Source organism: Mugil cephalus, chromosome 9 (genome assembly GCF_022458985.1).
Source record: "Mugil cephalus isolate CIBA_MC_2020 chromosome 9, CIBA_Mcephalus_1.1, whole genome shotgun sequence".
Classification (NCBI taxonomy): Eukaryota; Metazoa; Chordata; class Actinopteri; order Mugiliformes; family Mugilidae; genus Mugil; species Mugil cephalus.
Window position 1 is genome coordinate 14,007,286 of NC_061778.1, and position 21,451 is coordinate 14,028,736.

The 21,451-nt window shown below is 42.1% G+C and overlaps 1 protein-coding gene across 2 annotated transcripts in view; it reads left to right on the plus strand.

Annotated features, from left to right (window-relative positions):
• The window catches only part of limk1a (LIM domain kinase 1a), a 46,918-nt gene that overhangs the window by 548 nt on the left and 24,919 nt on the right, over positions 1-21,451 (plus strand). The window contains exon 2 of one of the 2 annotated variants that reach the window (XM_047594263.1): positions 1,736-1,835. In XM_047594263.1, coding sequence (XP_047450219.1) covers positions 1,736-1,835 — 100 coding nt within the window. Of the gene's footprint in view, positions 1-1,735; positions 1,836-10,662; positions 10,889-21,451 lie in introns of those variants that run through there. The other variant, XM_047594264.1, reaches the window with a different exon arrangement.

The following is a 21,451-nucleotide window of genomic DNA, read 5'->3' on the forward strand; positions in this document are numbered from 1 at the left end:
GATGCGCCCATCATGTTTGTGTGCAGCCTCAGGCCACGGAGGATGTTCGTTTGAACCGGTCCTCTAAAACAGTGACTAATCACACTTTAAAAGAAGCTGATTAATTTTAAAGAACTTATTATGGGTGCCTCTGTTTACTGACGTTAAACTGCTTAATCCTATAGCCACACCTGATATTCCATCAGTCTATTCATAGATTTAAGGTAAAGATTAAACCATGATTTGTTTACTGTATTTCCCCTTTTTTTCCCTTTTGTGTAAATAGTTTTATACAAAAGATACTGTGCAGGTGAAACAGTTGGTTAGTTTAACACAATTTGATTAACTATTTGCTCCTGGGTACACGTGACCAACCTGAACAATGGACACCTTATATTTGTCTTTGCATTGCAGAGAGTTGAGCTCATGTGATCTGTGAGAAATAAGCAAAGAGAGGTAGTGCGAGGTGTAGCACAACATGTGGAAGAATGCAGGTGAGTTTCTGTTTGCCTTCACTGTCCCGTCTGAGGTCAGACGCGATGAGGTGAGGGGAGCAGACGTCGCCCACTTAGCTGATCCCGTCGTTTAAACTACAGCGTCAGGCCTCCGTCTCTCTCAGGGTTTACAGAAATGAGCCGACCGCACGAAACCTCAGCCAGGACCAATCAATGGATGGAGAGATAATTGAAGCAGCAGGGTAGTGATCTACTGTAGATCAATACCAGCATCCAGATGTTTGAGCTTAATTGCAGCTTTGCACACGAACCAAAGGATGGATGATCCTCTGTTCTGAGACACCACTGTTATAACATCAGATTAGTCTGAATAATAGTTCCAATCTAAAAACCTTCTGGGTGCTGAACAGGTTTTTTAAAGCTCTAGACGTTTCCAGGACATGACGGCACGTCCAGGAGCCGTAATGGTAATAAACTCTAATCCGTTACGGATGAATGAGGCCTTGTTTTTGTTTTACTGATGAAACTGATCATCATGAACGATGTTACTTTGCATCTCGCCCAGTCCTGCTCAGGGCCTGACGTGTTTTCAGGCAAATGAACCGAAGCAGCAGCAACAGTATTATCTACTGTCGCCTCATCCAGCTCTCAGAGCCGCTCTCGCTTTGATGCATCCCAGAATAATTTGTCCCAACTTGGCCAAATTGCTTTTTCCTGGAGCTGTAATTGTAATGAACATTTGCCTCATTAGGAGCATGAGTCTGTGATCTGCTGGCTATTAACAGTCGCCTCTTATCAGAGGAGCTCCTCTAATGTCCGCGTTACAAACGCACAGACGTTGCAGGATGACTCTTCTTCTAAAGAAACATTTTCTGTGCCGGTATTGATGGGATCAGTTTGGCACAAAAACTGTTGAGCTGCCAAAAACCCTTTGTTTCAGTTAAAATGCTATTAAATAAACATGCTAATTGCCATATATCTTTGCCAACTTAAATCTACCATCAATATTATTCCAGTACTGAAACAAAGAAGGATGCTGCAGACTTTCCATTAAATAATGTAACATATCAGTGGTTTCACTGAGGAAAATTCTCATTAAAACTTCCTGCACCAGACCGAGTCAGTTCCCAGTTTCTTAATCCGATGCCGTCAGAGGCCCTGTGCTGCGTGCGTCCGGCGATTTGCATAGAAAACGAGGCAACAGCCTCACGCAAACACACCTCGCTGTTCTTGATTTCATGCACGACGAGCTGTGAAATGTTGGCTTCATGCTCCGGCCTCTGTCTCACGTGTCGTTACAGCGGGGGGGAGCTTGCCCGTCTGTGCGGGATGCAAACAGAGGATCTACGATGAGCAGTACCTCCAGGCCCTCAACGCCGACTGGCACACCGTCTGCTTCAGGTACCGACACATGCACGAACCCCTCCTCCGGGACTACACACACGCCCTTAAATCTGTAGTTACTTTAAATCTGACCGCAGCAGGACACGACATGGATTTGCCGTCATATTTGGGGTATTGTGTGGTGGGTTTGTTTGAATGCGGCGGCTTGTTTACGAATCGGGTGAAGTCACTTGATTTTAGCTCAGTTTCTGGGCTCCACCACTCCCTATTGTGCTGCCGTGCTTGTTGCTAACGCACACATTTAGGATTTGTAGAAAACTGTGAAGCAGTGACGTTATGACCTCTGACCACAGCAGGAACAACTGATCATCGTCGCATCACATTTAGATGTTCACACATTTGTTAACGCTCAGTTGCTCGTTACAAATATGACAAATGTAACTCACTTTTAGCTCTGTTTTTGGTCTCCACCAACTGCCCAGAGTAAAGTTAATCCCGACAACCGCTGTGTCATTTGACAGATAAATGAGAATGAAAATATGACTTATAGCAGCTTTAAAGGCCGTGCGTCTCCCTGAGAATGAATGGACGAGTAGAAATGTATCCGTTTGTTACCAGACAATGTAATCAGCGAGGCCTCCTGGTTGCGCTTCATTCCCCGTCTCATTCTCTTTGTCTTCCTTGTCTTCTGTCTTCTTCTTTCTTCTGCCAGCCGCTCAGATATTTGCTGACTCCAGTGTATTAAATGTAGGATTTTTACCGTATGCGATCAACAATCTTAAAAACTATCTCGCAGATCTCACATCCTGACCTGACAGATGATTAAACAAGTGTGGGCCTTAGCTCGGTGTGATTTCTAGTGTGAGGTGCATTCAATCATATTTCTTAGAATCTGTTTCATCCCGGCTGTAACACACCTGGCATGTTCCTACCTGTTTGTTTTGTACTGCCAAATTCTCAGAGACCTGAGAACAGGTTTTAGAGCACACATTCACATCTTCTCCTTTTCATATATATATATATGTATATATGTATATTTATATATGTCATCTGCCGCCTTCATTTCTCCTTTAAATCTCCTTTGATCAGATCTTGTCATCTTGTTTTAGTGATTCAGGGATAGAATGAATTAACATCTAATCATCCAGTTAAATTCAGAATTTTGCAACAACAACAACAAAAAAAAAAGATTCAGTTCGGTTCAGGTGGTTTACAGCCTACGTGAGGGGTGCTGCTCTGACCCCACCATGAAATCACCGTTACAGTTTACGCAGAAGCTCCTGTGACTCACATTTACGACCTGCAAACATTACCACACCATCCGACCATGTCACCGAACAAGAAGATGCAGATAGACAGAAACTGAATCAGCCCGGTAGCTTGAACGTGCACCGACGGGTTCGGGTTTGCTCCTCTTTAGTAACTTAGATACAAACTTCCTTCTCCTGTTCCTGTTGCTATGGCTCCTCCATACAGATTATTTACAGGAACATTTATAGATACATTCACAGACGGAGGCTCTTTCTCCACATCAACCAACGGTTCTTACGTCGATGAAGTGTCTGTTGTGTTGAGCTCTCGTGTCGAACACGAAGGTGACACCAGATTACCAGAGTGTGTTTGTGTGTGTGTTTAGAAGAAGAATACTTTGGTTCGTGTTTCAGACGCTGGTAAACCAGAGCAGGCTGTGTGTGGGCAGAGAGATTTTGCGGAAGACGTCTTTAAACATTTCTCGAATTTTAACTAGCGCGCTTGGTTTCTAATGAAGTCGCTGTCGAACAGATCTGAACTTTCAAACACAACGTTCGGCTTCAGAGTTGAGCTCCGCTGTGCGGCCGACGCTGAGGATGAAGTGGGTCACACTGCATTTAACATATACAGATAAGATTCAAACCAAATGTCCTTCACGAGGAGACGCTCTCTGCTGCGTGCCGTCCTCACTTTAAACGAATGTGCCGAAGTTCAGGCGTCACTAAATCTCCAGATCAATACAGTCGCCTCGAGTTGTATAACCTGAAGAATAACAAGAGAGTCACAGATGGGTGAGACGCTCTAATGGCCATCGATTCTTTCAGTGTAGCAGAGCAGGACAACTTTATATCAACTGTTAGATTCTTATATAGTATTTGAACTGAAACAATTGGGAATCTTCCCTTAATTTAAAAAAAAACAACAACATTTCACTCAACACAAAAGGCTATAAATATAAAATAATTGTGTTATAATAAGCGCGGGTTGGCATGGTTTTACAGAGACTGTTTTGTTTGTCATAAATAGAACATGGTTGTTTTTCTCTCTGATCATTTTATGTAACGTCTCCATCTCTCATCGTCTCATCTCGTCTCTCTCTGCGTCACCTCCCGCATCTCTGACAAGCAGGAGATCAAACAACCTGTCGCTGAGGAAGTCTCCGGAAACGTTCAGCTTGTTTCTCACAGCATCAGAAACAAATATGATGAGAGTTTGTGTCTTTACCGGCTGAATGAAGATACTGGTATGAACGGCTTGTATGCGTCCCTGGCTGTAAGTGCAGTTGTAAATGCAAGAACATAAGAAAACAGTGCAACAGTGCCTTATTGTGATTTATTTAATACGCAACAACACGTTACATTCCTTGGCACAGTCAAAAACCATATGGCTTCCCCAGTGTGAGTGCCTGTTCCGATTAACCCACCTGGTTAGATAGACAGCGAACCAGACGTCTAAAGACCTGCTGGCACAAACACACAACATAACACTCACAAGAAACAAAAAATGAACAGTTTGGCTCCTACAGGGTCAAACGCAGCAGAATCAGTTCTATATTCATTTTTAAATGCACATATTCTCCTTCGTCATCAAAGCCTGATGCCTACGTTACCCACAATGCAGCTCCAACCATCGACAGGTTAGCCATGAATTATTCCATTCACATCCAATCTGCCGGTTTTTGAATTTTTATTTTGTGGGTGAACCAAATTTGTGTGTATGTGTGCACGGTGAATGTGAACGGCTGCTGTCTGAGAGTAGAGAGACTCTGTAGTCAGTGGGCTCAAATGATTTGGTAGTACCGTGATGTGAGTGGTTGCCATTTGTTGCTGGATGATTTCAATGCTTCAGCTCCATGAAAGCTATCTCTGTGGTTAAAGTACTAAACAATAGTGTTGGGCTGGGAACAATCAGCTGTGTGTGGCTACGCTGCACAGAGCCTCAAACATGCAAAACAGAGATTAAGGCAAGAAAGAAAAAAAAATAAACAAAAAACAGGAAGAAACCTTGAGCAAGACCCCACTCATGTGGGAGGGGACCCATCTGTTTGAGGTCACCCAGGCATCATGCAGATAAAAATACAAGATCGGCCGTGCATATGTGGGATTGATGATGCATTAAAAAAATGGATCGAGCCAGGGTACAGTGTGGTCATAAAGTTACCCTTATAATTTAAAAAAACATAATTAGACATTCTATAGTCTCATAACTCCTCTTCACAAGTTCACCAAGTCGTTCGCTGGTGTGTGGAGCGAATGTTGCTGATTCCGCCTCCTCAGACCAGAGCTTAAATTCAAAAGATTAATATTGTCAGCTGCCACTAGGTGTTACAAAAGAGCCACATTTCGCTGACAGCACCTTTAATATTGGCGTTTTATGTCAACCGGCTGCTCTTCATTGCCGTAGTAAATGTCCAGACACGTCTCCCCCGTCTCTGTTCATCTGAGCAGTCATCTGCTGCTGAGTGGAAAACTCACCGCTCAGTGTGCCATTAATGATTTCCCCCCGGCCGGATGTCTGAATGGGAAATCTGAGGAGGGTATCTGGGCACAATGGGTTTGTGGTGACTGCATATGTGTGTGTGAGTACAGATAGGGAGCTATATTTGACCTCCTGGGCGTGGGTGAAGGTCTGATGGAGTCTTTTATTTGCATAATTTGGAGTTTGAAAGTAAAAGCACTGCTTTGCATGTCTTTGTATGTGCACCATCGTTAAAGTGTGATGTGCGTGTCTGATGCGGCTGGTTTTAGGTCTGAGCCGGCTCAGATGTGCGGTGTCAGGTATCAGCCTGCAGCTTTCAGGACTTCTGCTCACCATGTTAGCGAAACGACGCATAAGAGAGGGAAGTGGTGCGAGTCTGGAAGATGAGGAAGAGCAGAGCAAACCGTGACTGGTCTTCCTCAGGGGGAGCGGGATTTGAGATGGATACGCTAGTCACAGGAAATATCTGTGGAGAATAGGCCAGTGGGACAGGAGCCTACATCCAGACAAAACTAAAATGTCAAAGTGAAGAGCCCGCGTCCATGGCTACAGTGAAAAGGAAGCAGAGATCAGAGGAGAAAAAATTAAAATGCCCAGAGTGTTTTTTTTTTTTTTTTTTTTTTCAAGGGAGTTTTTTTTAGAGACTGTCAGAAGTCGTCCCCTGGGTGAAAGAAAAAAAAAATAACTCTGTTCCTCAGAAATCAGCCAGGGCACACTGTGTGCTTCATGGGAAAATGCAGCCGTGCGCTCACTGCAAACTATTTTCACTTGTTCTCTAGAAACAAACAACCCAGTGACTGTGTGAAGGGGGTGGTATAGCAGCTGTTTTGCCGGCATTTGATTGATTGTAATTTATATCTAGTTCTGTATGTGTTGGATTATTGAATGTCTGTATTACTTGTAGTTTAGTATTATTAGTATTATTTTTATGACCCTATTAGATATGAAACAAAGGCCTCCAACTTGACTCAAACATGTGCCGTCACTGTAATTAATTATTGTTCATATAATAAAAGACCAAACCAACATTTCTGTTGGTAAAGGAAGGATACAACTGTACAATCTTGGTAATCGTTGTATATGAAGTTTATGCAAAGCTGAAAAAAATGCAAAAAAAGAATACACATTCCTCTCAAAAAACATCTGCGACATCTTTTAAACGTTGTGTTCAGTGTTGGCTGACTTCAGGTTGTGATAAAGTTATCTCCTTGATAAGATCAGAATGAGGATGTCTTCCACACACTGTCCACTACTTTCCCTCGCTCACAGTATATAAAGATGGACAAACCCTTGATTTTGACTGATTTTGTGCAGAACAGTTTTGAAGCTCAGTGTGGGTCGAGCGGTTCGTCGCCATCTTTGAATTATCTGAATGCTGCTTAATTCGTGGCTAATTTATAAATGGGCAAAGAGGTGGAGTCAACAAGCCATAGAAATGATCAATATTGGGTCTGATCCAGGCATTTCTAAGAGGATCATATTGGTACTGAGCCATGACTGACTTTATTGTAGCAATTTAGGTCTAGAAAAAAAAAAGACCAAAGCCACGTCGCTGTAGGGTTTTCTAGCATCAGAGGTATGAAAAAGACTGAAGCATCAAGTGACTCAACATGTTTGCTGGTTTGTAACTTTTCTCTGGAAAAAAAAAAAGCAGTCAGCAGTATGAAAATTATGCAATGTGGATGTTAGGTGTGGTGGTACTAGGAGGTCATCTTTCAGTACTGAAAACTTGATTCATCACATGAGTACACTCAGGGAGAGGCTGCGCTAAAACAACAAGAAACACTGATCACTGCATGTAAAAGAAGAGAAGTTTCCTGGAGAAAACGTCAAAGCAACAGATGTTACTGACTAGGACCTTTTTTTTGAAATAGAGAACACAGGTTTTCTGGAGCCAAGGTACAAGCTACATTAGCTTTGACCGCGCTACTCACTCTACTTAATATATAATATATAGGAGAGGGAGGAACTTCATTTAAGATCGGATCAGGATCTGGTTTGATCAGTACTCAATATTAAACCATCGAGATTGAATCTTGGATCTGGACATCCCTAGAAAAAACAACCTAAACGGAGAATCATGTTTTAGTCACACTGCAGAGGAACTCAGACCATTAAAAGGATCCTTAAGAATCACAGTGTTTCCATATTTTTAATCTTTCATTTATTCATCGTTACGTTTAAAAGCCGTGAACACTCAGACTGACGCTTCAGATTTGAGGAGATTAAGTCAGAGCATCACTTGGCATTCACACCTGCATAGTAAGAAGCGTGAAGCCTCCTCATGAAAGGACTCGGAGCCTCTTACTGTCTCTTACTAATGTGGAATAAGAGGATTTCTAATCTTGTGTTTATTAACGTTATGTGTGACCCTTTTGGTTTTATGTTTTTCGCCCTGACTGAATGAATGTAGCATAAATCGCCGGCTTATTGTAATGGTAAGAATCTATTTTTGCTGCAGCTACATTAAAAATTAAACAGCTTTCAAAATGTGCATCGAGCTGGATAAACTGAGAATCAACACTTCTGCTTTTTTTATTTTATTATTTTTTTTTAATACTGTGAAAAGTCGAGTGTGCTGCAGTCTCTCTGCAGTACACTGCAGCGCTGTCCTGCCCACAATAAAACTATTTCTGCTCGACGATCACTGACCCCACCGTGGCCTCAGAGGAATACAAAAGGCTTCTGCTTATTTAGCACTTTAGCTAACGACCTCCTTTTTTTTTTTTTTTTGTCTTTGCATGGCGTGCACATAGAAAAATGTGCTTTCAGATCATCTGCTGCCATTGTCACCGTAAACATGCAGCTTTTATGAAAATGACTGAGGTAAAGCTGTTTAGACAAGGCCGTGTTTGCTGAAGGACGAGCTGACACAAAGCTGGCGGCAGCTCTGTCCCTTTGTTCTGCAGGACACGTTCACGTCTCTGTCTGTCTGTCCCTCCACTCCCTGACTCACGTCTGCAGGACCAACATCCGGACTGCAGATGTGAACGTTTATTGGCAAAAGCTCCTCTTCTCTCCTCTCCGTGGTTCTGTATTTCAGTGAAGTTTGGCTCGTAACTGACAGCATGAGGAGCTGCGGTGACTCAGCTTATTCCACCTGCAGGACTCTGCCTGGTAACAGAAAGCTGCAGGACACGAGATGATTCATGCGTTCGATTGTTTACTGGGCTTCGTTAGGAAATGAATCTCTGACTGAGCTGTTACGTTAATGAGGTGAGGCTGAAAACATTCCTTCAGGAAAAACTAACTTATTACAGATAATAAACACAGAGTGGAGCCCGGAACGATGGATGAGTTGTTTGATTAGCTAATTAACAGAAAATAAACAGCTTCTATACTGATAATCAATTAGTCATTAATCTTTTAAGTCACGTCAAACATTTCCTGCAGCAACGCCATCAGTCCAGGGGTGAAAAAGCTACGTGTCTGCTTCGACTTTTAAAGCTTTGAATCCCACATGACTAAACTAGTCCAATCCTGTTTTTACTATTTCAGAAATACGTCCGCTTTTATCTTTTAAAGACGTGGAGGTCTTTTCAGCTGCCAGGCTTTAACTAGAACCAGGACGCGGAATCATATCACTCTGGCGTTTCACCCAGGATGTTTCAAAATCAATTTTAAGATCTTGCCGAATAACTTTAAAGCTTTTCATGGCCCTTTTAGCACCGTCCAGGTTGGCACATACTGTGCTTTAACCCTTTGTGGGGCAAGGAACCATATGTGGTAACTTCAGCACACACTTTTAATTGCGTCCCTGCGCCTCTCGATGAGGTTGAGAAGCATCACCCAGACATCTGTGAAGATCTAGGAAACATTCTCAGGTCAAATGTGGTCTGCTAGGTCCACCTCTGCTCTGAACGCTGAGCATAACTACTTTAGCTTTCACAAGTGCCTGAATCAGCACTTATGTTCTAATGGTTTAAATACATTTGTCTACCACTGAAGGGCAATGGCAGCCATATATAGTAAATTAATTATTATTTCGAAAAGATTTAACAAACGTAAAAGTCTTCTTATGCCTTACAGTAACACCTGTTACAACCACAGGGTTGAAATTTTGAATGATTTCAACTATAAAAGGTTAAGTGTCAGGGGGTGGGGCTTTTAAAGTCAGCTGACTCTGTGATCTCCTTGAAGTCTCTATACTTAATGCATGCGCTTATTTATTCATTTATTTTTTTTTTGTTTATTGAGATTTAATTTAAATTTTTTATGATATTCAGATCATTTGTGACTCATCAATGAATGGACATTGATCTCCTGAGGGTGTCCTGTGGTGTCTGGTGACAGGATGTTGTTAGTGTGGGGGTCTTTGGGTCCTGTGGGTTGATGGGTGGGGCCTCCGTGGATCATCCCACAGACACTTGATCAGTTTGGGATCTAGTGAATTTGGAGAGCTTCACGATTCCGACAGATTGTTTTAAGATACCAAGACACACCAACAGTAACTGCTACTAAAAGCGTCTCATTCACACATTCATACTTGCCCAGTGACACTTAAGCATGTGGCTGATGATGATCAATCCTGCAGAAAGCACACTCATGCTGCCCTGTATTCCTATAGTAATGTGTAATGAACAAGAATGGCAACACTGTTCCTAAACTTAACAGTCAACACAAATTCCTTCGTCTGCGACCAGCGATAAGCTGACGTCAGATAATCAGTTCACCATTGTGAGGATTCCTGTGTTCCTGGGTCAACATGTCTGAGATGTTTCTGTCTGACTCGGCTGATCCGTTAAAGGCTGCTGAGGTGTTTTTGTCGGCGAGGTGACACTTCGCCGTGTGTGATTAAGCCGAGCTGCTCGTCTCATCTTCGCCGAAACAGAGCCCCTCTCTTCCGAGGAGGTCGGCGAATCGAATTATTTGAGAGGAGGTGGAAGGTTTTAATAGAGGGTAGATAGCTGCAGAATTAGATTTGCGCTGCCGAGATCTTCGAGCGGATTGATGGGTGCAGGAAATGGGCCGTTCAGATTACTCCCGAGAAGAGCCTTTCACCGGCTTTAAGGAGAAGATGCAATCTGCCGTGGCGTAGGCCGGGCTGCCATCACGGCTGCCATGGGCGAAGCCTGGCCCTGTCACGGGGTCACGTCGGCTCCCGGAGGACGAGCGGAGAGGACAGGAAATAGTTGATAAAGAAGTGTGACCCCTCTGTGCAGCTGCACCGAGAGAGGAAGTAGAGGAAGGGAGAGAACGGAGCGCAGAGAGCGAGAGCGGCATTGATGCTTGTGACAGCGAGGCCGCTCGAGCTCTGTGAGAGGAACGTCAGAGCTGCTGACCTGAGTCTGTCGTCTGGACTGTCAAAACAAGGCCTCCGCTCCCACGGGCGAGATGTCAGCGAAGAACCGACGCAGCAGGAAGCGGCAGGAGCCCATAACGTAAGAGCTCTTGTGAATTTGTAGCGTTTGGTTCTCAGATCAGTCAGATTTGAACTTAAAAAAAAGTAATCTGAAGTGAAACTGGGCTTACTTGTGAACATGGGAATGTTTAAACTTTCAGTGTTTCTGGGAATTTTGTAGAGTTTGTGTTGGTTTAAGTTCTTTTGGACGTAGTTGAAGTTAACTAGTGATTTATTAGCTCGTTAATGGATTAAGTGAGTTGCTGTTTGGTCTGTTAAATATAAGAAAACTGTAAAAACACTGATTTTCTTGTCCAGAACCTGTTGTTGAACTCAACTGAGAGTTACAGTTAGATACGTTTCCTTCTTCTTTTTTTAATATAGAATAATTAATATAGAAGTCACAAATAATTGTTTTATTTTCATCACTGATTCATTGCTTTCTGGTCTCTAGAGGTACAGAACAGCACCAACTGAAATCCACTCATTCCTCTTTATGGCGTCTCTCCCACTTCCCTAAACACAATCTCGGTCAGACCGCCGAGGGCATCACACTTCTGTCTCCCAGTACACAAACCAACTCTGAGTTTGTCTGGACTTCCTTCTTTTGGAAGTGTGACACAGTGAATCAAACCCGTCTGTCCCACATGTGACTGGACGTAATCGTTCCTGTCTCGTTTATTTAACATCATGAGTTACGTGTTTCTGACTGCTAAACGTCAGGCCACCACAGACAGGAGAGTCCCGTTTAACTAACTTTTTTACTGTGCGAATGTACAGCCAGGTAGACGGAGATTAAACTCAGTCATTTGTCACTTTGAAAATCATTTTTTTTATTTTACACGTTTGATTGAGTTAATGTTTCTTTACAAAACTTTACTCAATGAGCGAATGAACACTCCACCTTTCTTTGCTTGTATTTATTTCCTATATTTCCTACATTTCTCGTTGTGTTTGCTGCAGTAACAAAGCGATTTCCTCCAAAATGATTCTCAAAAAGTAAATCTTCATTTCCTCTTCTGCGGAAAAAGGAAATCATTACCTGTTTCCTCTTTTCAGGTCCTCCACCACACGACTACCTTTTATTTGAACCTTTTTGTTTTCAGATTCACCTACTCTCTGCTTTATTCTCTGTTAGTGAAGTATTTCTTTGGGATATTAAACACCTGTACTATGTACTACATAGTTTTAGAGCTACTAGCCTTAAATACTTCACATTGTATTTTAGTGTTTCAATCATTAATTTTTTTTAATGAAGCCTTTCATTAAAAACAAATTAATATCTTTTATAACGTGCAGCCGGAGGCTTCTTCTTCTCTGTTGTCTGATAACATTTACAAAGGGGAGGACTACTTTGTCCTGAATTTTTTTTTTTTTTTTTTTGATTAATCTTCTTTCCCCAGCTCTAACCTTTGGCTCTTACTGCCGCACTTTAATCACACTTTTCAGAATTCAATTGTGTCACATTTGGAGCAGATAGAGCCCAGACTTAAACCCCTGAATGTGATTAAAAAAAGGAGATTAACACCCTCACGTTGTTAGTTCCTCATATTTTATTTCACCTTGAAGACTTCAACCTTGCCTGCTTGAATAACCAGCCGTAGTTAAGTGAGTGTTAAAAGAATAAGACGACGATATCCAGCAAAGAAATATTTAAGTATCATCTGTCACAGAACATTATCAACACCTGTTTGCTGTTCTCGTCCATAACTCAATAATTCACACACTGTGAAATATCGGGGTCAGTTCTGTTTATGTCTAAACTTTTATTCAAACATAATCAATTCTTCTCTTGATACAACGTTGACTCTTGACCAAGAATCAAGGCGATAATCACTGTAATTGTCTAAACACTGGTGCTGACGTCTTGTTGCTTCGTGGTGGTAAAGGATCTTTCTCTGTTGAGGTACTGACACACAGCGGCGATATATTTTTTAGCATACCTGCAACTTACTGCATCTCTGGAAGGCCACAGACACAATTTGACCAAAATGTACTTCAGCAGACAGTGAGCAACAGGTCAAGAGATGGACAGTTGCAGAGTCTCAAACCAGAGCTGCAAGAAGACGCTGCTAAATATCACGTGGCTGAAGCTTTTAACTCGGTGGACAAATTTCTGAAAAGCAGGTCTTGGAAAAATGCAATTGGAAAAAGTTTCCGTCAAAATAAAGATTCGACTGTTTCAGAGCTTTTTTTTTTTTTTTTTTTTTTTCAAACACATGGGTCAGTTTTCAGGCCGCCATGTAAAGGGTTTCAGGTCTGTAAAACAAACTAATACCACCAGGAGAACAGTGGCAACTATGAAATTAATAAAAGGAAACTTTCAGATAATATTTGCAGAGATTTGAATGTTTTTGTCTTTTGAAAACATAAAACCTTGAAACACTCCTTTTAGATTCGAATTGTGGACTGATCTTAATCCCACGCTTGCCCCTGTTGTTTTCAAATGAATTCAAACTATTAAACTGAACCGAAACCAAAAGTTTCACTTCACTCATGTGTTTAAACCTGGACTTTGGGAACCTGTCTGTGTAAAAGAGACCTGGTAATGAATGAGAACAACACTCATCGCGGTTCCCAGAGCTCCCTGATCCCTTTTATCGTTTCCTCTCTGTGGAACAAGTGAGAAGGCCCCAGACACTGACTGTGCTGACAGTCTGTCAGTCAGAGCAGCTTAACAGACACAAAGGAAATGGCTACTGTGCACTTCATTTAGTCTGCCGGGGCTCCTGTTTACCGGCTGAATAGACGACCAAATAAAGAGCCTGTCCCCCACAGCCCGAAACGTCGGTTCATCAGAGTCAAGGCCGCGGAGGAGGGAATTATTTCTACCGTTTGAAATGCACAGTCTGCCTCCTTCTCCTGCGCCTTGCTTCTTTTAGGGAGTATTTGAAGGTTTAATATCAGAGTAAATGCTGAGTGTGTGTTTGCCAAGGTCAGGGGGACACGCTGAAGTCTGATTGGCTGTGGGATTTCCTGAAGCCGCCCAATAGAGAGACAAAGATACGGAGGGGGATGTGGGAGGAGGGAGGTGATGAGGTAATGTGTGTTTTTTTTTTTTTCATGTGAGAGGGTGACATCATCGCTGTGGCATTTCAAGTTGCCATGGAGAAGTGGGCGGGAGGGAGGAGGGGGGTTGATAAAGTAGGGGGCACAGAGAGGGGGCGCATGGGAATGGGATGAAAGCTGGTTGTGTTAATGTGTAAAAGCTGGAATAATGAAACCAGTTTAATGGTTATAGGGTGGCAGTGTGAGGTCACACCAGTCACACGGGTACATTTGTCGCTCTCGTGGTCTGGGACTTAAATTCTCTGGAAAATATCAGGGGCGGTGTATATTGGCTCTGGATCAGGGATCTATTTATTTCTCACCGAGGGGGTAGACAGCAGTCTCCCACAGACAGTCTACCACTTCCTCAGCTTTGTCCCATCTATATATATATGTTATCTGCTGTATGTGTGTGTGTGTGTGAAAGAGAGACAGACCATCCCTCTAACCCACATCGCCTGCCTCATTCTCAGAGGTTGCTCCTTCTCTTTGTCTCCGATGATTTCACCTCGGTCTGTGGGAGTACAGTCACAACAGCTGAGGCCGATTCACACACTAGACACATTTGTTTTCGTCACCGTCAGACTCCGCACACTTGTCGTCCATGGCCTGATTTATCCTGATTTTTCTGGAAGGCCCGCGCCGACCTGCGTATTGACGTATTGATCACAGCTACTCAAAGCGTTTCTGCTGTCTCCGCAGATAGATGGAAGACGGATGTCCCTCTGAGCTTGACGCAGATGATGGGAGTTTAATAATAAATGAGTGTGTGTGCCTGTGTGTGTGTGAGAGAGAGAGCGGTGTGGTGTGGCTCCGCGTAAATCTTTCAGCTCTGCGTCTGTCAGGTTGTAAAGATCCGACCCTACACACCTCTACCGGGACGCGCGCAGTATTTCCCTTCGAGCCCTTCTGCTTCCTGCAGAGATCTCAGCCTCCGCGTCATTTAATGACCTGTGGTTACAGATACACACAAGCACACACACACACACACACACACATCGTAAAATGCTGACCCGAAGTGGGTGGTCATCAAAGTCAGTGTGGGAGTGAGATTAGATTCTGGTTTGGTTTTATTCTGCTGTTTGGTCAGAGACTAAACAAAACACAAGGGCAGCGTGTTTGTGTGGTATATGGCCGGTTCATATTTAGTGTCATTCTGATCAGATAAGAGCGAAGACAACTCTGTTAATGAATTACAGGAATATATTCGGCATATTTGATGTAATATTCCATAAGGAAAAAAATATTCTTTAGCTTTGAGCTTCCCAAATGTCCAGTTTAGTGCCTGTCTGACAGTCTCCCTGTGCACTCTGCAGATGTAATGGCCACTAATGGACTTGTTTTTAACTCTATGGAATTTATAAACCAATTTTTTTCCAAACTTCTCCAGATTAATGGACACTTCAAACACTAGTTAATTGCGGGACCGAGTTCAACTGTGGAAGCATGTGGCAGAATATAAACATTCATGTTCGAGGCCTCAAAAGCTCTCACCAACACACAGCTGAGATAATGGAAACATTTAGCCCCAATAAATAATTAATTGTCTATTCGCGGGGTTTTTATTCATGTGTTCCTCAGATTGACCTTAACTGATCCGGACGGTTAGCTAGTCTCGTAAGCCAGCAAATAATGAGCACTTTTACTCTTGACCAATTTAACGTCAAATAAAAACTGCAAAAATTTATGTTATTTAATTCAGAGGTCTTCAACGTCTTTCAGGCCAAGGACCCCAAACTGATGGAGAGGTTAAGTAGGGACCCCCTACCTACTATATGTGTTATATATTAAACTCAGCCTAGTGCAAATTATAAATACACATTATTATTATAATTCTGCATTAAATGTTAAGCTATTCAAAAAACATACAGGTTCAAATATTAATTTATTTCATCTCGATGTTTTGTTCAAGTGACAAAGCGATCCATTTTGGCCTCAGTACTAATACGGCAGCATGCTTCTGGGATTTTACCCAGGGACTGAATAGGCTCTCAGAGTCGGCGCGTAATATGCGGCATTGTGATTGGCTGAGCCGCAAAAAAGGGGCGGGGACTGCTGTGTGCAGGAGGCTCAAAGTGACGGATCTAGTGTGGCGCTCTGTGTGAAACAGTGCGCTGTTGAGGCAGCTCCTGTATTGCTAAATGAGTGAAGTTTTGACTTCAAGTGTATTTAAAGAAATTTAAATTTGTGTGGGAAATAAAAAAAAAAAAAAAAAAAAAAAAATCTAATCAACCAAAAATGTTGTGACCCCCCCTGTAGTACCTCCACGGACCCCTAGGGGTCACAGACCCTCTGTTGCTAATTCATTAACTGACTTAAACTATATACTTAATATTTAAACTGAAGCTACTATGATCAATAAGCCCTTTTCAATACTCTGGAAAAGTTTAAGCTGTTTCCATTGTTGCTAAATACAACAGTTATTTTATTTTTAGTTTTGTTTCGTCAGTGAGATGTAGTCAGACCAATAGCTCAAAGGTATTTTATATTTTATTGTATGAACTATACAACCAGTCAAGTGTTTAGACACACCATCTCACTGAATTGAATGGAAAGGTGTGTCCAAACGTTTGACTGACTAGAACCAGAATTTGATTAAAATATTAAAAGAGGCCAAGTAATAGTTTTAATCTACGTGAACAGGAAGCAGAATGGTATAACGTGATGTTTATGCTGAATGGTTACATATGTTAATGCCGATGAGACGTTGTACATCATGACGCCTCGTTCAATATGTTTACATTTTTATCGTCTTTCAGTCAGAAGGTCAAATTCCTCTCATACGCTCAGACTGTTCGCATCAGCTGGGACAGATTAATCACGCTAGGTGTTGACCCAGGTCGGGCTGTCAGCATGATAAATAAAGAGTCGTTCTAAAACACATTGTATCGTGAAACTGTCCAGTGAGATCATCTCAGAGGGAGAAATTAATCTTGAATAACAGCAAACTGCTAAAAAAAAAAAAAAAAAAAGCAACACATGGAAAAGCCATCTGTGTCTTTAGCTCTGTTTGCACACCTACCCAAATGTTGTTTCATTCATCCACAAAAGTTGCATCAATAATATAAAACCATTTCCCCCACGGTTCCTAAAATGAAAATGCAAAAGAATTCCTCACCACAAATATATTGAGATTGATTTTTTTTAATTAATTATTTAATGAGCAAAACATTTAAAATAAATAAAGGAATTGTGTTTTAATTTCTTCAAGACTTTTGTGCTAGTGTAGTATTGTAGTATCAGCTAAATGTAGCACCTCATTTAGTGCCAAGTTAGCATGCTAACCATGGATGTTATGGAGAAGTGTATATTATTCTGCCAAGCATCCCGCAGATGTTTTGTTAAATCACAATGATCATCACAATATTTTTTAGGAAATAATGTGTGCATTAAGTAGCTAAGTTTAAATCAGTTAACAGTAATGTGCACGTGCAAACCTGGAAGATGATTGCCCAACACAGCGCCCTCTTGTGACATTCACAACCAATTTACAATTTACTGAAATGGCCGAGGTGTAATATAATTTAATTATATTGTTAGTTAGTTTAGTTGTTTTATTGTTAACTCATTTCTCATACATTAAAATGAGTTAATAGTAGTCGTTAGCTCGCTAAACTGTTAGCATTGTTGCCTAGCAACGGTGCTCTCACAGCTGGTGGTTGTTGTGACCACTTCTGTTGTAACCACAAGTTTATGGGTTTCATTTGATGGCAACAAGATAAATTTAAGTGGGAGAACGTGTTAGACTTCATGTTGGCATGCTAGTGTTAGCACAGTGTTGCACAGCCTCAGAGTTTTGCTGTAGGCTTCTCGTCTGTTTTTCTTTTGTCTAGTTTTTTGCTACCATGTTATTTATGCCACCATCCCTTTGGATTCATAAAGTGAATCCTTGGAGGACTCCAAGCCACCTGGCTGTCCCACAGACGAGAGATTTCCTCTCAGAGTTCAAAAGCCTTGACGGGTTGCAGACACTTAAGTAAGTAAATGTCAGATTTTTGTGGACTCAGATGTAGGAAGGTGAGAGTCCGGGGGTAAAGGCTGCCTCCTTTTGACCTGGAAAAGGGAATTTATTACTCTCTGAAACACTTTCAGCTAATTCCATCAGGGATTTGAGCAGGAGGGGGGACAGTTGCAGATTTACTAACCGTCCTCCCTCAGTCTTTAGCTCCTCTTTCATTGGTTGTTTCCTGCCCTCGGGATCCAGCTGGGTTTCATGGTGTCTGAAATCTGCTCTGCTCCCTCTCACTTGTCTGCGGGAGTTATTTATTCCTCAGCAGCCTGCGTGTCTACGCATTTCTTTGTCTCCTGACATTTTCCTTGTGTGCTGGGTCAGTGTATCTTAAATCAGTCCATATTATTATGTCTCCATTGACTCTACATCTGCACTTTTCACTTCCAATCTTTGATTGATCTGTCATATAATGTTTTTTTTTTATTATTATTATTTTAAGAGCTTAACAGAGTATGACAAACTGTTAAGCTTCCACCCAGTTAAATTTTTTTGGGGGGCATCATAGCAGGGCAGGCTTTCACAATAATAATCCTCTTACACATCAATGCCAATGCACACAAACGCACAAAAAACACCCAAAACGGAGTCTAAAGACACACATTAACACACTAACACACTAACCGCAATCTCAGAATAAGCGGGCATGTTTGCTGGCGTATTTTTTCCACCTAATCTTGGGTTTGTAGCTGAGCTTCGCTGCTTTTCTCCTTTACCTCTGGGATCAGATTCTTGTCCTGGAGGCACATGTTCAGCGTCTCCATGTGGGAGTCAATAATGTATTCACACATATCTTTAATACTCTGCAGCCACTCCCCGCTCTGCTCCGAGAGGAATTTCTGCAAAGTAGCTGAGCATTAAGATCACTCCCACCCCTCTGAGTAGTCGTGTGTATCTGCGTGCATCCCAGCCCAGGTACGACTTTGCCCCAGCAGGGGTTTGCAGTAGATGTGTATCTGTGTGTGTAGTGAAAGGCTGTTATCGAGTGGCACGAAGCCAAGACAGCTGAGCAGATCCTGGCTGGGTGCTGCGGACGTCTTCTGAAAGCCTTGACCCACTTCCAAGTCTCCTCCTCCTCCTCCCCCCCGCTGCTGCCCACCCAAACACGCTGCATAGTGAAGCAGCTCTGCCACAATCTGCTGAGCTGCAGTGAAGCTCCGCATGCCGTCACTGGGGAGACGGAGTGTGTCTCTCTAATAAATAAATTGCCTGCGTGCGTCAGTGTGAGCTACGAGGTTGCGTGTGGTTTGCAGAAAGTGCAAGACCTTGAGCGAAGTCAAGGAGTGCCGCTTCTGCTGGATACGTGGAAGCCTTTCACAGTAGTAGTTTCTTTGAGCAATGGTTATATCCTCACAAAACATTTCTACTGCAGAGACCCACACATTTAACCGTCCAATTAATTATCTGGTGTTAACTGTTAAATGTCACTTTTTTTTAAATGTATTGTCTGAACTAAAGTGAAAGATATTCCTGTCAGATGAGATGAAGTGAAACAACAAACCTAGGAACCAGGAAATGTTTGTCATTTAAGTTTAAAATGTCAAAGTAATTTATACATTTAATACTCGTGTACTAAGCTTGAACCTGCACTAAATCCGTCATCATTTTTCAGATCTTGCAGGTTGAATGTCTGTAGTTCAAGAGAAATATGATTTACACTCACGCTGTCAGTGACTGGTCGCATTAAACCGTATCCTTTGGGAAAAAGTCACAGATAAATGGCAGGTCTGAACCGGGAAAACAAATATTAAAGACAAGCGGCTTATTCAGTGTTGCATTGCGTTAATATTTATGAAGAAATATATTGTCTGAGATTGTTAAATTGTAAATCTTTGGTTGCACCTGAAGAATAAATTTACTTCACAGTAGTTTTTTGTCATAATACCCAAGAAATGATACAGTGATGGAAACAGAAGGGATGGGATGAGGGGGCAGTGTGCATTATTGTGCTCCACTCTTTGAAGCCATGCCCACTCTTTAATACTTTAGATCCAACAGACCTCGTTTTAAGCTGCCCAGAGCAGAGACTGGGCCAGACGGCTGGGTGATGGGAGGGAAGCTCCACTGGGAAGGAGAGGAGGCAGTCACTTAGGCATGGACGTTAGACACAGAGATTTGAACAGATTACTAACAAGTACATGCGTGTGTGTGAGCACGTCAGCAGTCCGCTAATGCATGGTAGTCTATATGACACTCAGGGGGATTAGCACACATTTAGATTTATGGACACACGCAGAGCAAATGCGCTAACTCACAATAAGACAGTGTTTACGAGATGCATATGCGCCAAAGACATTTTCAGATCAATAGGAAGATCAGGAGGGCTCCAGGTGATGTTATCTGTGGTGTGTTCAAGAAAAGCCTCTGCGTCACACCAGATAACCGTGGTTTTTCACTCTGAAGCAATTGTTATTGTAGCAGGAAGTGACCTTTCCTCACCCGGGTTTCATTTTGAATATCAAACCAGCATGAGATGTAAAGATATTCACGCTGTTAGTGAACTTGGACATGGGAGGAGGTTTGTTGTTTCTCCCACACTGTCTGTCTCCAGACCATCTCCTTCTGTCTGTCTCCATCTCTTTTGTCGTCTGCTCGTCCGTCTGTCAGCGTCTGACGTCTTGTCGGGCTGACGGACCAGGCTTTGATTGAACTCCAGTGACAGGCCAGACAGAGATCTGCTAATGAGTGCGTGTAGTGGTCTCACTAAGATAAATCAGCTCCTGAACGTTGGTGTTGATGGATTCAGGCTCATTTCAACAAGACTGGTTCGTTTTTAGAAAATAAAAACACTGGTATTTTTCAGTGAGAGAAATGCTTTTGCGTAAGGGACTTTAGCTATAATGTACTGATTAATATTTATGCAGCTACTATGTGTGGTTAATCTTATAGCCAAAAAGTCTTAAGATCATTCATCTGACCCTGTTTAACATTTAGGAGATTTGTGATTTATACGTTCCTGTCTGTCCTGCTAACTAGGCTAACTAGCTTCCATGCTAGCTGTATATATAAAGTGGGTTTCAGAGACACTGCTGTGATGTGGCCGTACAGTTCTTGTTCCAGTAGATTTACGTTCCCACTGTTGGTGTTTTTGAAAGTATTTTTTTATAATGTTAGATACTATCAAAGACTAGCCCACTGATAAAGGCTAAACTGTGTCTATCTCTAACATAAAAAAGTCCTTTCAAGGTTGATGTAACTTTGTTTTGTCTTTCTGTTTTCCTTGTACTGCTCAGTCATAGCTGTGATCTCATTTGTCTGTTGGTTGGTGTGTGTGATAGATCCACAAAGGGACTCATCGTGTCTGTGAAAAACTATAATTTCACAATCTGCAGGTTGTCATTAGGCGGGTTAAAGTGCAGTTTACAGAGCGCGGTACATTATAATGTTCTGTCAACACAATAACAGTTTAATGTGGTGTGCGCCTCGTAATGTCCCCAGAGGTCTAATCTGTTGATCGAGTAAAATTATACTCTTGTTCGTCTTTAAATTTGTTAGATCCTCGTGATAATAGCAGCTTGTTTCCATTTATGCGAAACTGTGTTATTG